The sequence below is a fragment of the Seriola aureovittata genome, chromosome 23 (genome assembly GCF_021018895.1).
Source record: "Seriola aureovittata isolate HTS-2021-v1 ecotype China chromosome 23, ASM2101889v1, whole genome shotgun sequence".
Taxonomy (NCBI): domain Eukaryota; kingdom Metazoa; phylum Chordata; class Actinopteri; order Carangiformes; family Carangidae; genus Seriola; species Seriola aureovittata.
In genome coordinates this window covers 6,114,696-6,127,219 of record NC_079386.1, presented here as the reverse complement: position 1 = coordinate 6,127,219, position 12,524 = coordinate 6,114,696, and the positions used below count along the sequence as shown (strand labels likewise).

Below are 12,524 nucleotides of genomic sequence, written 5' to 3'. Positions count from 1 at the left end.
GGCAAAGCTATTTCCACCTGCAAAAACAAGGCTTTTGAATCCCCACTGCACCGGCTCTCTCTGTCTGAGCCACTGCAGCAGGGATTCAAAAGCCTTGTTTTCTGATGGTATCCGACATGCTGTTATTGCCTTCACTCGCTGCACTTGGAGCCCGCTAAAGGATGTGCACAATTGGCCACACGTGTGCACACACAGACACACACACAACTTTTTTTTTCTCCTCCGAAGTGACATTTCTCTGTTACTCTCTCAAGTGGAAGTGAAATCAAAGCATTTTTCTGTTATTCAGGTCACTCAGTGAGTCAGGTGTCACTCCAAAACTGGAAAAAGGTGACTACAAGAGGCAGAGTGTGCAGGTATGCATGCGCACAAACACCCACACACACCTTTTCTGAACTCCAAGTGATCTCAGCTGTTCTTAAAGTGGAAACAAAATAGAAGGAAGAAACACTTTAAAGGCAGAAGCCTGGGTGAGGAGCCTGCTAAAACTGAAGCCCACAGAAAGTCTAAAGGAAAGTTATTGAGGAATCTGTTGTCAACATTGTTTCCTTCTCACGCATCTGAAAGAAGGCAGAGCAGCAGAGATAGCTGGATTATATATTACACCTTTTGGAAAAACTTGAGATAACGCACCGCCCACTAATGGCTTTACAAATGAAGGAAAGGCAAACATTTGTGCTCACGCTGCAATAAAAAGTGGATGAATAGCTTAAATGGACAAACAATGGGTGAGGAGATGTCACAGTGGAGCCGACAGAGCAGGGGAAAGAGAGGGACAGGGGAGCGAGGTGATTGTGAAATGTAAAAACAGTATGGGAGGGAGGGGTGGACCAGTCTTCCTCTCTCTGACCAGTCCTTATGGGGGTGAACTTTGTTCTTATCTGGCACGGCTGGTCAAAAGCGGAGTGAATACGTTACCCTGTCCACCAGTTTATAAGTCATCCCCTTAAACCTCACCGGAGAAGAAGAGAGGGAGCGGAGGAGAGGGGGCCAAGAGATGAACCAGGAGGGAAGAGAGAGAGAAGCAACAGGAGAACAAACAGAGGAGTGAAAAGAACAAAAAAAAAGTGAAAGAAAGCTTTGGGTCTTTTTTCCAGTGTTACTGCAACATATTTACCACGATTACAGCGGTGTGATCCAGCAGCTGCTGAGATGTGGATGGAAACCAAAACAGAGGTGGGGGAGGCCAGCAGGAGTCGTGCCAGCTTCAGCCGGCGTGCGTTGAACGCTCTGCTGTTGTGCACTGGGGACATGAAGCACTTGGATGAGTACATGCAGGGTAGGAAAACTCCACACTGCTGCATCCTGTCGCTCTTTCTCACGTCTACTCTTGAAGTCTGAAATGCTTTGACCTTTTATAAAAATGTGTTTCCGAATAATGCATAATTCATCAAGTCTCTTCATAATGTGATTAATGGCAGAACATTTTGAAAAGAGGAAACTTTCCCAAACACTTGAAATGTGTTAAACTGCTACAATCATAAACAAAAGGCTCTGAAATGCTTACAGTGCCATTAAAATATGCAGATGTAATCATCACACAACTCCCACCTTGAATGCTGTCGCACGCAAAATATAATCATCATTAAACTCTCATCATGATTCGTTTATAAAACCCTGAATTGGCATCATTGAATCCAACGGAGAAACAAGTCTTGTGCCTCTTTAGTTCCACTTTTTCAACATCTGTGAGAAAAAAAATAGTCTCAAAACGTTTTTCAAAGACTGTGTTTTCTTCCTGCCCTCAGATAAGTTATTTGTGCTGCAGCTGGCAGTGTGGGGCCTGAGAGGGGTGGCCAGGGTGATTCTAGCAAACAACCCGCTGAGTGGTGTTCTCATCCTGGCTGCACTGTACTGGGCTTCCCCCTGGCAGGGCCTGCTGGGAACTGTGGGTGTTCTGGTCTCTACGCTAACAGCTATTATCATGGGACAAGACAGGTACAAGGACATGAACGACTACACACAAACAGCTCAAAAATACACACAGTAATATGTAAATTTGTGTTGACCTGGTATTTTAAGAGCACACAATAGAAAAAAAAAGTCTCTTTCATTTTAAACAGTTGAACCTTCATTAAAAACCTGTCTGCTGCTTGGAAGCCAATAATTTACTGGGCCCATATGACTGAAGTTGATTGAGGCTTCTGCTTAAAATTCATGAGAATAACAGCTCCATGACCGATAGCTCTGTGTTCACCCACACCCACCGCCTGGCAACTCTTATTTCAGTTCCTGTCTCAATATTTATGCCGCACTGAGTTTAAAATGCTAATGCGCAACCTTGTTTTAACATTTTAAAGATAATTGCATTTGACCTGGAGCCACTAATGTTTTATGTCTGGCATGTAGAATACAATAAGTGTGACCCTGGGGCCTTTTCTCATTAAAACTGAACAGTTGGTTTCACAATAGCCCATAAAAAGCTGTGCTAATGTGCGTTTGGCTGATGAAAACAAGAGATCATTACTGTACATTATTGTACAGTAATTTTGTCTTCTTTTGTCTTCTAAACAGACACTAATTGTGGTGTGTGTGTGTGTGTGTGTGTGTGTGTGTGTGTGTGTGTGTGTGTAGTGCTGAGGTGTCAGGGGGTCTCCATGGCTTTAACGGCATGTTGGTGTCTCTGCTGATGGGAGCGTTTAGTTCGGCTGGTGACTGGTACTGGTGGCTGCTGCTGCCTGTCTGCTTGGGGTCAGCTACATGGTGAGACACACACACACACACACACACACACACACACTGTAGCTCAACATTCATGCCAGGCTCGACGCCTCCTCCAAAAGGACGTGACCTGCTCCTTTCAAAACACGTGACAATAAATGATTCATGCAACTGTTTTCTGAATTTCCAGCACTAGTGTTAATGCTTGATTAGATATGAATAGATGGGTTGTAGTCATGATTAAAACACAATAAAATTCAACATAATTAATCTATTATCAGTCTAATTTAATCTATAATTTAAAAATGATTCATCTTATTTTCATGCCACAGCAGTTATGAGTCACAGTAGGAATCACTCCTGTCTCCAAGAGAACCAGAAACACTATCGCTAATGTCAATCAGCCTTTTACACACATCTCAAGACTGAAAGTGAAAGAAAACAGATCATTGCTTTGCCTCCAGTTCACGTGTAGAATGGAGGCCACGGTGGAACCATTTTGGAAGGGCTCTGCATTCATGTAATTCAACACCAAATGTGTCTTTACAAATTAAGTGCCAACATTTCAATGTAACGAGCCTGTGTATATTCTCATTTGTCCAGGTCATAGTATCCTAAAGGAGTTTTTTTAAATCGAAAACAACTGGACTAGGTTATTTGTCTGGGAAGACGTTTCACCTCTCATCCAAGAGGCTTCATCAGTTCGTGTACGCATCTGACCAGGCTAGGACTGGTCCTACTTTCTGGTGTGGAGACCCAGGTATTTAACCTCTTGTGGGCGTTCACAAGGATGATGATGTCACTGGTTCCCTTTTGTGCTCCAAGTGTCAACGACAGTCGTTTGCATGACTGTCGTTGGTGGAAAATTGGTTTCGACTTCGTTAGTGCTCTATTGTGTTATAACGACAGTCGTTGGAGTCACTCGCCACTTGTGAACAGTTGTTATTCTTGGAGGCTAGATTGTTGAGTCTCCTGGGAAGGGATGAAAGGGCAGCATTGTAAATTGGAGATAGGTGGTGTCTGAGACCTCCTCCCCTGTTGAGGGATGGTTTCTCTATTTTTACATAGATGGCCTCTTTTACTCCTCTTTCGAACCAACTGTCCTCTCTGTCTAGGATGTGGACATTGCTGTCCTCAAAGGAGTGGGCTTTCTCCTTGAGATGTAAATGGACAGCAGAGTCCAAGCCTGAGGAGTTAGCTCTCCTGTGTTGGGCCATGCGTTTATGCAGTGGTTGTTTCGTTTCTCCAATGTAGAGGTCATTGCATTCCTCGTTACACTGGACTGCATACACCAGATTGCTTTTGCGGGTGTGTGGTGTTCTGTCTTTGGGGTGTACCAACCTCTGTCTGAGTGTGTTGCTGGGTTTGAAATACACAGGGATACGGTGTTTGTTGAAGATCCTCCTGAGTTTTTCTGATACTCCAGACACATATGGAATGACTATGTTGTTTCTCTTGTTTAGTTTTTCTTTCTCAACCACTTTGCTGGTTTTCTTTCTGGAAGTAGCTGCAGTTTTCACAAAGGTCCAGCTAGGGTAACCACAAGTTGTGAGGGCAACCCTCAGGTGCTTGTGTTCTGCCCCTTGGGCCTGTGAGCTGGTGGGCACATTATCAGCTCTATGTTGCAGGGTTCTGATCACACCAAGCTTGTGTTCCAGAGGGTGGTGTGAGTCGAAAAGTAGATATTGGTCTGTATGTGTGGGTTTTCTGTATACCCCAATGTGGAGGCTCCTGTCCTTTTCCATATGGACGTCACAATCTAAGAAGGGCAAACTATTGTCCTTGGCATCCTCTCTGGTGAACTTGATGTTTTTGTCCACTGAGTTAATGTGTTCGGTAAAAGCTTGCACCTCTTTGGTTTTGATTTTGACCCATGTGTCGTCCACATACCTGAACCAGTGGCTCGGTGTTGTTCCTTCAAAGGAGTTCAAGGCCTTGTTTTCTACCTCCTCCATGTATAGATTTGCCACAATAGGGGATACTGGTGAACCCATGGCGCAGCCGTGTTTTTGTCTGTAAAATTTGCCATTAAACTGGAAATATGTGGTGTTCAGGCACAAATCCAGAAGCTGGCAGATGTGTTCAGTGTATGTAACATGTATTAACACGTGTTAGAAATAATCAGTCCATCCGCTCTTTTATCCTCCTTCCTTTTCTCCAGTGTCTTTCTGTTCAGTGGTCTCTCCTCAGTGATGGACCGCTGGGACTTGCCCGTCGCCGTGTTTCCCTTCAACATCATCATCTTCCTCTACCTCCTCTGTACCGGCCAAGACAATCCCTACTTTCCACACCGACAAGCTCTGCCACCAGGGGCACTGGAGCCTAATGGCACTGCGCTCATTGCAGTAGAGGTAAGGAAGCAATCTTATGTTTCATTAAATGGTTGTGCATAGGCTGAGTTATACATTATGAGATAACTGTACTGAAATACTAAAGGAGGAAGACAGTTTTTGTAAAGTAACTTTAAAAGGTCTATAGAATGTTATATTCTGTATATTAAATATGTAGATATACAGTTATATATGTAATACACAAAAACTGTCTTCTTCCAATGAAAAAAAAAGCAGCTGCAACTTGTTTTTCTTGTGGCAAACATGAGTGTCAAATTAACTCTGATGGGTGAGTCCCTGCCTCACAGCGCAGGTGCACCTTGCCCTGTGCACAGAGGATGTGTTATCATATGGAAACAGAGCAGTGGGAGAATTTCATTATAATACTTCCTGAGGTCATTGGGGGGTTGTTAGGGGCCGGTACAGATCAAGGCCAACCAGATTGTCACCTTCTTAACATGAAATATACTTTCCACACATACTGACAGTTTAATGGTGCCATGAGTCTGGGCCGTCTTCTGAGAGGAAACTAATATTCTTGTCCAGGATCTGCTGCAAGTGGAAATATCAAGCAGCTGAAATATGCTGCCAAAGGCAGATAATGTCTATTTGTATGAATTTATGATTTGCAAGTCCAGCAGTCACTATATTTTCAATGTGCAATGGTGCACAACTTTCACAAAAATCCACACAGTATGACCCCATTTGCACCTACAGATAACAAATGATTACATAAAGTTATTGTTTTGCAGATTGCCTACATTTTTAAACCTACAAGTCACTGCACCAACAGTTTAAGCTGGAGAGAGAGAGAGAAGGGGAAGTCATACAATTTTAACCAAATCCAGGTTCTTCTGTGAGTAACTTTAACAGTGAATGAGCATTGATTTTATTCTACACAAGATATTGTTTGGATTAAGCTATCTATAAATGCTGCTTATGTAACTACTGCATCCATGCTACCATTTGTGCACTGTGAAGCCACACTCAAATCTCACCAGCAGCATCAGCTCATGGCTTCAACAGCTTAAAAGCGGTTTTTAAAATCATGTCTGAACAGTAGTAAATAATTTCATGGTGATTTGCAATAAGTGTTTGCATTGGTTCTTTTTTTTTATCATTGGTACTTTTCCTAGTATCTGCTCAGATGGGAGGGAAAGCACACTTCAAGGCTCAAATTGCATTTTTGTTCATCAGCATTTCAACAGGCCGAGCAGGGTAACATTGCAGTGAGGCAGCCCATCGAGTCACATGAGGCGAACAACAGGTGCAGTGCATTAGTAGTGTTAAAGGGATATATGAGATGTGACAGAATATATCATGAAGCAAGAACCCAAAAAGACAAAAACCAAGCTGCACTGAGGCCTGAGTTATCCTCGGTGCAGCTGCCATGTTGCAGCTTGGTCTCCAGAGTGAGCAAGAAACTGATGGGAGCACAGTATGCAAGATCAGCCAGCTATGACTCACCGGTTACTTAGCAACAGTCACTGATGGAGCTCCTGTTAGGAAATTATAATAAGCCCAAACAGTTTTAATTGAAGATTCTGGTGATTGAAACTCATAGGGGAGGTGAAGCTATCATATTCAAGATGCTGTGTTTTATTGTATGTTGTTCACTTTCTGAGGCCTGAGCCTGTAGAATATCTAGAAGCGTGATAGACAAGCTCAGGCTTAAATATCATGTCACTCAGATTTCCAGGAAGTTGAAGGGCATTTAATAAGCATCTGTTGCCATGGTAAAACCAAGGTGGAAAAAAACAACAAACCATAACAATAAGGCCTAAATTCCTCTGCTACTGTAAGTCCAGATGATTAGAGTAAAAGCTGCACAGATCACCTTGTAAAAAAAAACAAAAAAAAACGTGTGAATTCAGATGAAATGCATTTGCCTTTTCCTGCCTCTCACAAGACTTTGACAAAAGAATCCAGACTCCCACGACCTGCTGCAGTCGGCTTTTGAACACTGCGAGCCAGCTGCCTAAAGAGCAACTGAATTCTAATCTCTTTTCTGCTTTTCTGTTGGAAACAAGGAGGACACACATCATGTGATCCGAATCTGTCTCCTTGAAATGTAATGATGTACAGGAGGATTTATATACTGACTACTTACAGTTTGATAGTATGTGCTTATTGTGTGGAACGTCATTCACAGATACAACAAACTATAGAAAGTCCTACGAACATATATAAAAAAACACTATGTAATGTCCTCACTCTACAATTTTTTATTTTAGCAGCATAGCACATATTGTTTCAACAATATTGTGTTATAATTTAAAGCTGCACCAATCAGTATTTTCATATTAATGGTGACTCAGATAAGCATGTGTAATATAGAGGAAATCACTTCACTCAGTCCCTCAGAGTTGTAAGGCAAGTGAATATTTGACTTGTGTTTGTCGGGTCACCAGAAACACGACTCCCAGTGAAAGCTGATGTTGCTCTGTATCTGCTTGATGTGTAAATTGAAATCATTTTGCTAACACATTCACCACATTAACCTTAGAGGTGTTCTGATGCTCACACGGGGCCAAAAAAATCCCATCCTTTATGCCTTTTATGAAAATAAAGTGGCTCATTATGCTGCACAGTATACATCCAAAATGACCCTTTCCACAGAAGGGTGATGACCCTTAAGAGGACATCTACTTCCTTTCATTTTCCTACTACTGTTAAGAAGATTAAGCTTATGCTCAACAAGGACAGGAGGTGTAATTACATTTTCCCCAGAGCTTTTCCATGACTTTAACCTCCTCGGAAATAGTCAGTACATTTTGCAGAGGTGACACAGAAACTTTAAGCAGCAAGGTACAAATGTAGTGCATGAGAGATGCACAAATAACAATAAACAGCATTTGAGAAGATCATCTGAGGTGACCTAACCGGCCTATCCCAAGCTGGGTTCCACCTTCAGACCTTTGCTGCATCAAAGCCGAATGTAAAATTCAGTATATTCATCTGCTACATTAACCCAACATTGTGGATGTAACTTCCACTTAAGCTACTCTTTATATGGAGAAAAAACACACTTTCTGTCTCCAGTATGACCTTGCTTCATTATGTTCTCCTGAAAAAAAAAACCCCTCTTGAAACATAATACCGAGGACACATCATTAGAGCTATAAGAGGGCATCTTGGTATGGAAGTATCTGACAAAGAAAACACTGAGTGAAGTGGAGTGGTGGGAGTCATTTCGAGTGTGGCGTTAGGAGCGCAGTGAGATCCTGGAGTGGAGAGGGATGCTGCGTCTCTGCACACGAGGATCTGCCAACTGACTGTGAAGTTGTCTAAACTAGATTATCTACGCTGACTAAAGCCTCTCAGCGCTGCTAGGTGACCTGAATATAGAGCCAAGATTTACACACGATTCTATTAACAAGCATCACACCCCATGGCACAGTATGTCCCGCACACTATATAATTACTTTCCACAAGTTTCAGCTCCTCCATCTCTCTTCAAATTTCTAACTCTATTTCAGAGTCCCTCTCTCATTTTCTATCCCCTTCCTCAATCTCTTTTTTTTTTTTAATAATCCACATATTTTCCTTCCTGTTTCCCTCCAACTGTCTGTCTCTCACCTTGTAAATTATGTTTTTTTTCATGTAATAAATTCCCTTCCTTTTGTTACTTGGGAGATTTAAAACCTCTAAATCTTTCTTTTTATCTCTCTGCTTCTCCTCTCCCCAGACATTATCCTTTTCTCTGCTCTGCTATGCAAATGTCCTTCCTCTTTTTCCCACTTCCTCCATTGCTTTTTCAATTATCCGTCTCTTTTGTCCCTCTTTCCTCTCCTTCCTCATAGTTCATCTTACAATAAACAATATAACCACATATTCAAAGCCAGCATAATTAAGTCGTAGATTTTTTTTCTGTCATAGTCCTTGAAACAATCTCATCCTCATTCATTTCTCTCTCTTTCCTCCTCTCTCCATTTCCCTCCTTTTCATCACATTTTTCTCTCCTCCTTCCTTTTCTTCCACAATTCTTAATTTCCTCCTTTCTTTTCTCCTCCTCCTCTAGTCTTTCCTATGGCTCTCTCTGGAGATGGCGATGACGTCGGTCCTATTTATATTTAATGTCTTCAGCTTTCACTCTGCTGAGGATGGTGCTCCGGCTGCACTACCACGGCAGCGTGTTCAATCTCACTGGACACAGACACACACACACTCACACACACACACACACACGTGCATATGTAGACTGTGAGTGCGGCAGCGATAGGCTAATTGAAGCCCATTTATGACTTGTCAATATAGGCAGGTGCACCCATCGCGTCGCCATGGAAACGCTTCACTTCTCACTGTCAGTTTGGAATGCAGCGTGTGCGTGTGTAAGAGTGTGTGTGTGTATGTGTGTGTTTGACTGGGTGATTTCACATATTTTTATCGTTTATTTTATCCTGTGGGATTTTTTTTTACTTGCATATAAAATTGTATACAGTCATGATGAGCGTCAGCCACATTATCATTAAATGTTACCTCTCTTTTCTGACTGATCATATCCAGCATGTAAAAGTCAATAAGAGCCTCTCTGACCCCGATTCAATCAGCATGGGTGCCTTGAGCTCTCCAGTGCTTTCCATGTTGTGGACACCAGGATAAATACATAGCATTATTCAAACTCCCTGCACTGCTATCCTTCATTTACTGTAGAGAGACAATGATGCATCACCCACTCGTCTCAGAGAATCTTGTACATCGGTGTGATGATAACCACCAAATTCTGAATGTGAAGGAAACTGAGCTGGTGTTTGACCGCAGGGCAGTAGGTGACCGTAGCCAGGTGATTATCCACAACACTACCCATTAATCACATACGCTCCTATAATTATCTTGGTGTCTATATTGATAACATGTTTGCCTGGCAAGCGCATGTTGACAGCCTATGCTCCAGGCTACTGCAGAGGTTGCACTTTTTGAGAAGGCTGTTCTGTTCTGTTCTGTTCTACCAGGCAGCCTTAGAGAACCTGATCAGGTTACAGGTTTGTTATTATAACGTCTCGGTACAGGTAAAATCTAGGCTTGTCCATCTTGTTCAGACCACGGGGAAGAAAGAATACCAGTCACTCTATATCTATTTACAAGCAGTCTGTTCTCAGAGGACAGAGAATACTGGATGGTCCATCCCATAGTACAAGCTTTTACCCTCTGGCAGACGATATAGAGTACCTCATTTGTTCTAATATGTCAGACTGTAAGGACATAGTATGAGCCACAGAGGCAATAAGCCCAAAAGGGATATTGTTAAGATGGACGTGTCGTGCAATACATTGCATCTTAATGTTGTGCCGTGTTGTTTTAAGCCGTGCAGTGTATTGTTTTAACGGTGTTGTTAGTATGTCAGGATGTTGTTGACTTGTCACATGTCCATGTGCTCTGTAAAATATAGAATGACATTTTCTCAATTCAGCAGCACTAGCCAAAGACAAATTTCCCTAAATGGACAATGAAGTATATTGTAACGTAATGTCGTATCATATTGTATTGTATGTGCAATATGTTTGTATAAACGCTTCTCCTCATCCTCTCTCCTGACCATGCAGGTGATACGTGGTATCCCTCTGGGTGTGGGTCAGATCTTCGCCTGTGGAGCCCTGGGGCCCTCCCTACTTATCCTGGGAGCCGTTCTGCTCTACTCCCCCCTGCTGGCCGTCCATGCTCTGCTTGGATCAGCAGTTGGCACATTGGCTGGTGAGTCTCAATCTGTATGTTCATAGGTCTGTATGGTGAATATTATTGGATTCGTTTGCAAACTATTATTAACTTTCTAAGATAAAAAGCTTTTGTATAAGAGTTAAAATGTTAAATCAAATTACAAGTTGGAAGTTTAGTGGTGGGGATGTTAAAGTCATGTAACTGTGCTGTGGTTTATAGCCTAACATTAGCGTCTTACTGAGGCCATTGTATTTAGACTTCAAAGTCATGAAAGTGGTGTTCATTTGTGAATATTATCTTGCTCAACAAAACATGTAAGTATTGTAAACTTTTAGTTTATCACAGAGTTTATTTTCTGCAGTAATCCAAAAGCCAATGTAAAAATCCCATTGGCTTTTTGTCGAGGGAATGTCAAGGGAATGTCGAGGGAACCGGGGTGACACTAACTTCTGGGTTTGCCTACAAAAATACGTCATCCCTGCAGCACTCTGTGTACTGCAGCCATAGCTGCACAAGTCATCGTACCTGTGCCAGTAGCATAATGCAGTATCATAAACTTTTGTCTTAGGACACATTTATTAAACCGTCAGTCAGGACCTCAAATAAACTGCAGGTTGAGCCACCTGTATGGCAGCCGTTGAATTACAGTAGCCTGTGTATCACTGAGGTTAAAGTCAGACAAGGCGTATGAATCCATCTGGCAATAACACAAAATGTTAGCAGCACATACAAATATGAAACTGTAAGAGAAGCAGCTGCAGCCTGTGGGCAGCCACACAGCTCCAAAAGACACACAGCAATTAGTCAGGGTGCTGATAACCACTGGCTTATATTGAAATACACAGGCCTGTGGCTACATATGCCTTTTACATCTGCCTCACTGCGACTAGTCAGAGAGAGAGAGAGAGAGGTGGGAGTTTAAAAAGACTTCAGCCCCCTGGTTCCGTCTGCTGCTACAAGTACAATACAGCGTCCTAAAATACTTCAGTGCATGTGTGTGTGTTTGCGCGTGAGTGTGTGTGTTTGTAGCTATGAGTCATACTGTAACACAGGAGTTTGCTCATACACGCACAAACCATAGACCAATGCTAACAGTGGCAGGAACACACACAAACACACACACACACACACTGCTGCAATAAAAAAAAGTGTGACAAGAAAGTGATCAAAGAGATGTGTCTCTAATGAGATTGTGTAGGCAACAAAGCTGAAAGGGAGCAGCCTGCTGGAGCATGGCGACTGAACGCATAAGAGCAAAACACCAAATATGGTCTCTATCGCTGCCATTTGTGTCTTCTCTTGTTTACTTCACCCTCTCTTCCTTCCGCCCACCAACACTGTACAATCCTGTTTTCCATGTGTTCTCCAGTGACTTCTCCTTTCTCCAACTCAGGATTTTATCATGAATTAAGTGATTTGTAGCCCTCATTGACTCTAGAAAAGTCACCCATTCTTTTATTTCCTTCATTCAAAAACTTCACTGTTCAGGGTTCCACCAGAGGCAATTTTCTATTCAAAATGCAGCTGTTATTGTATTAACAATTTCCAAGGGACGAGAGCACATTACACTAAGTCTACTCCACTTTTCTAGTTGCGCGGGAGTGTAAGAATTTACTTAAAGTTGTGACTGTTATATAAATGTCACAAGAATAAGGCTAATATTCGCTAATATTTTTCATACAGTCAACAAATCCAATAAAAACAGTCCATCATTGTCCAAAACCTATTAAAAACCCATCCATAAGCCCCACTGTGGGTGACAAGAACATGTACACTGTTCACTGTATCACACACACAGCTTTACTGTATATACTCAGTAGAGCACAGAATGTGTATTAAATTGTCCCCAACAAATGGACCATGTACTCCTGTTTGAGT

General features: G+C 42.2%; 1 protein-coding gene across 1 annotated transcript in view; it reads left to right on the top strand.

The window, feature by feature from the left end:
• The first annotated feature begins 870 nt into the window (after window positions 1–870).
• si:dkey-183c6.7 (urea transporter 2) overlaps window positions 871–12,524 on the top strand; it is a 21,111-nt gene continuing 9,457 nt past the window's right edge. Inside the window, exons 1-5 of the mRNA XM_056369753.1 lie at window positions 871–1,279; window positions 1,749–1,938; window positions 2,575–2,703; window positions 4,823–5,012; window positions 10,535–10,682. Coding sequence (XP_056225728.1) covers window positions 1,153–1,279; window positions 1,749–1,938; window positions 2,575–2,703; window positions 4,823–5,012; window positions 10,535–10,682 — 784 coding nt within the window. The 5' untranslated portion in view covers window positions 871–1,152. The remainder of the gene's footprint in view (window positions 1,280–1,748; window positions 1,939–2,574; window positions 2,704–4,822; window positions 5,013–10,534; window positions 10,683–12,524) is intronic.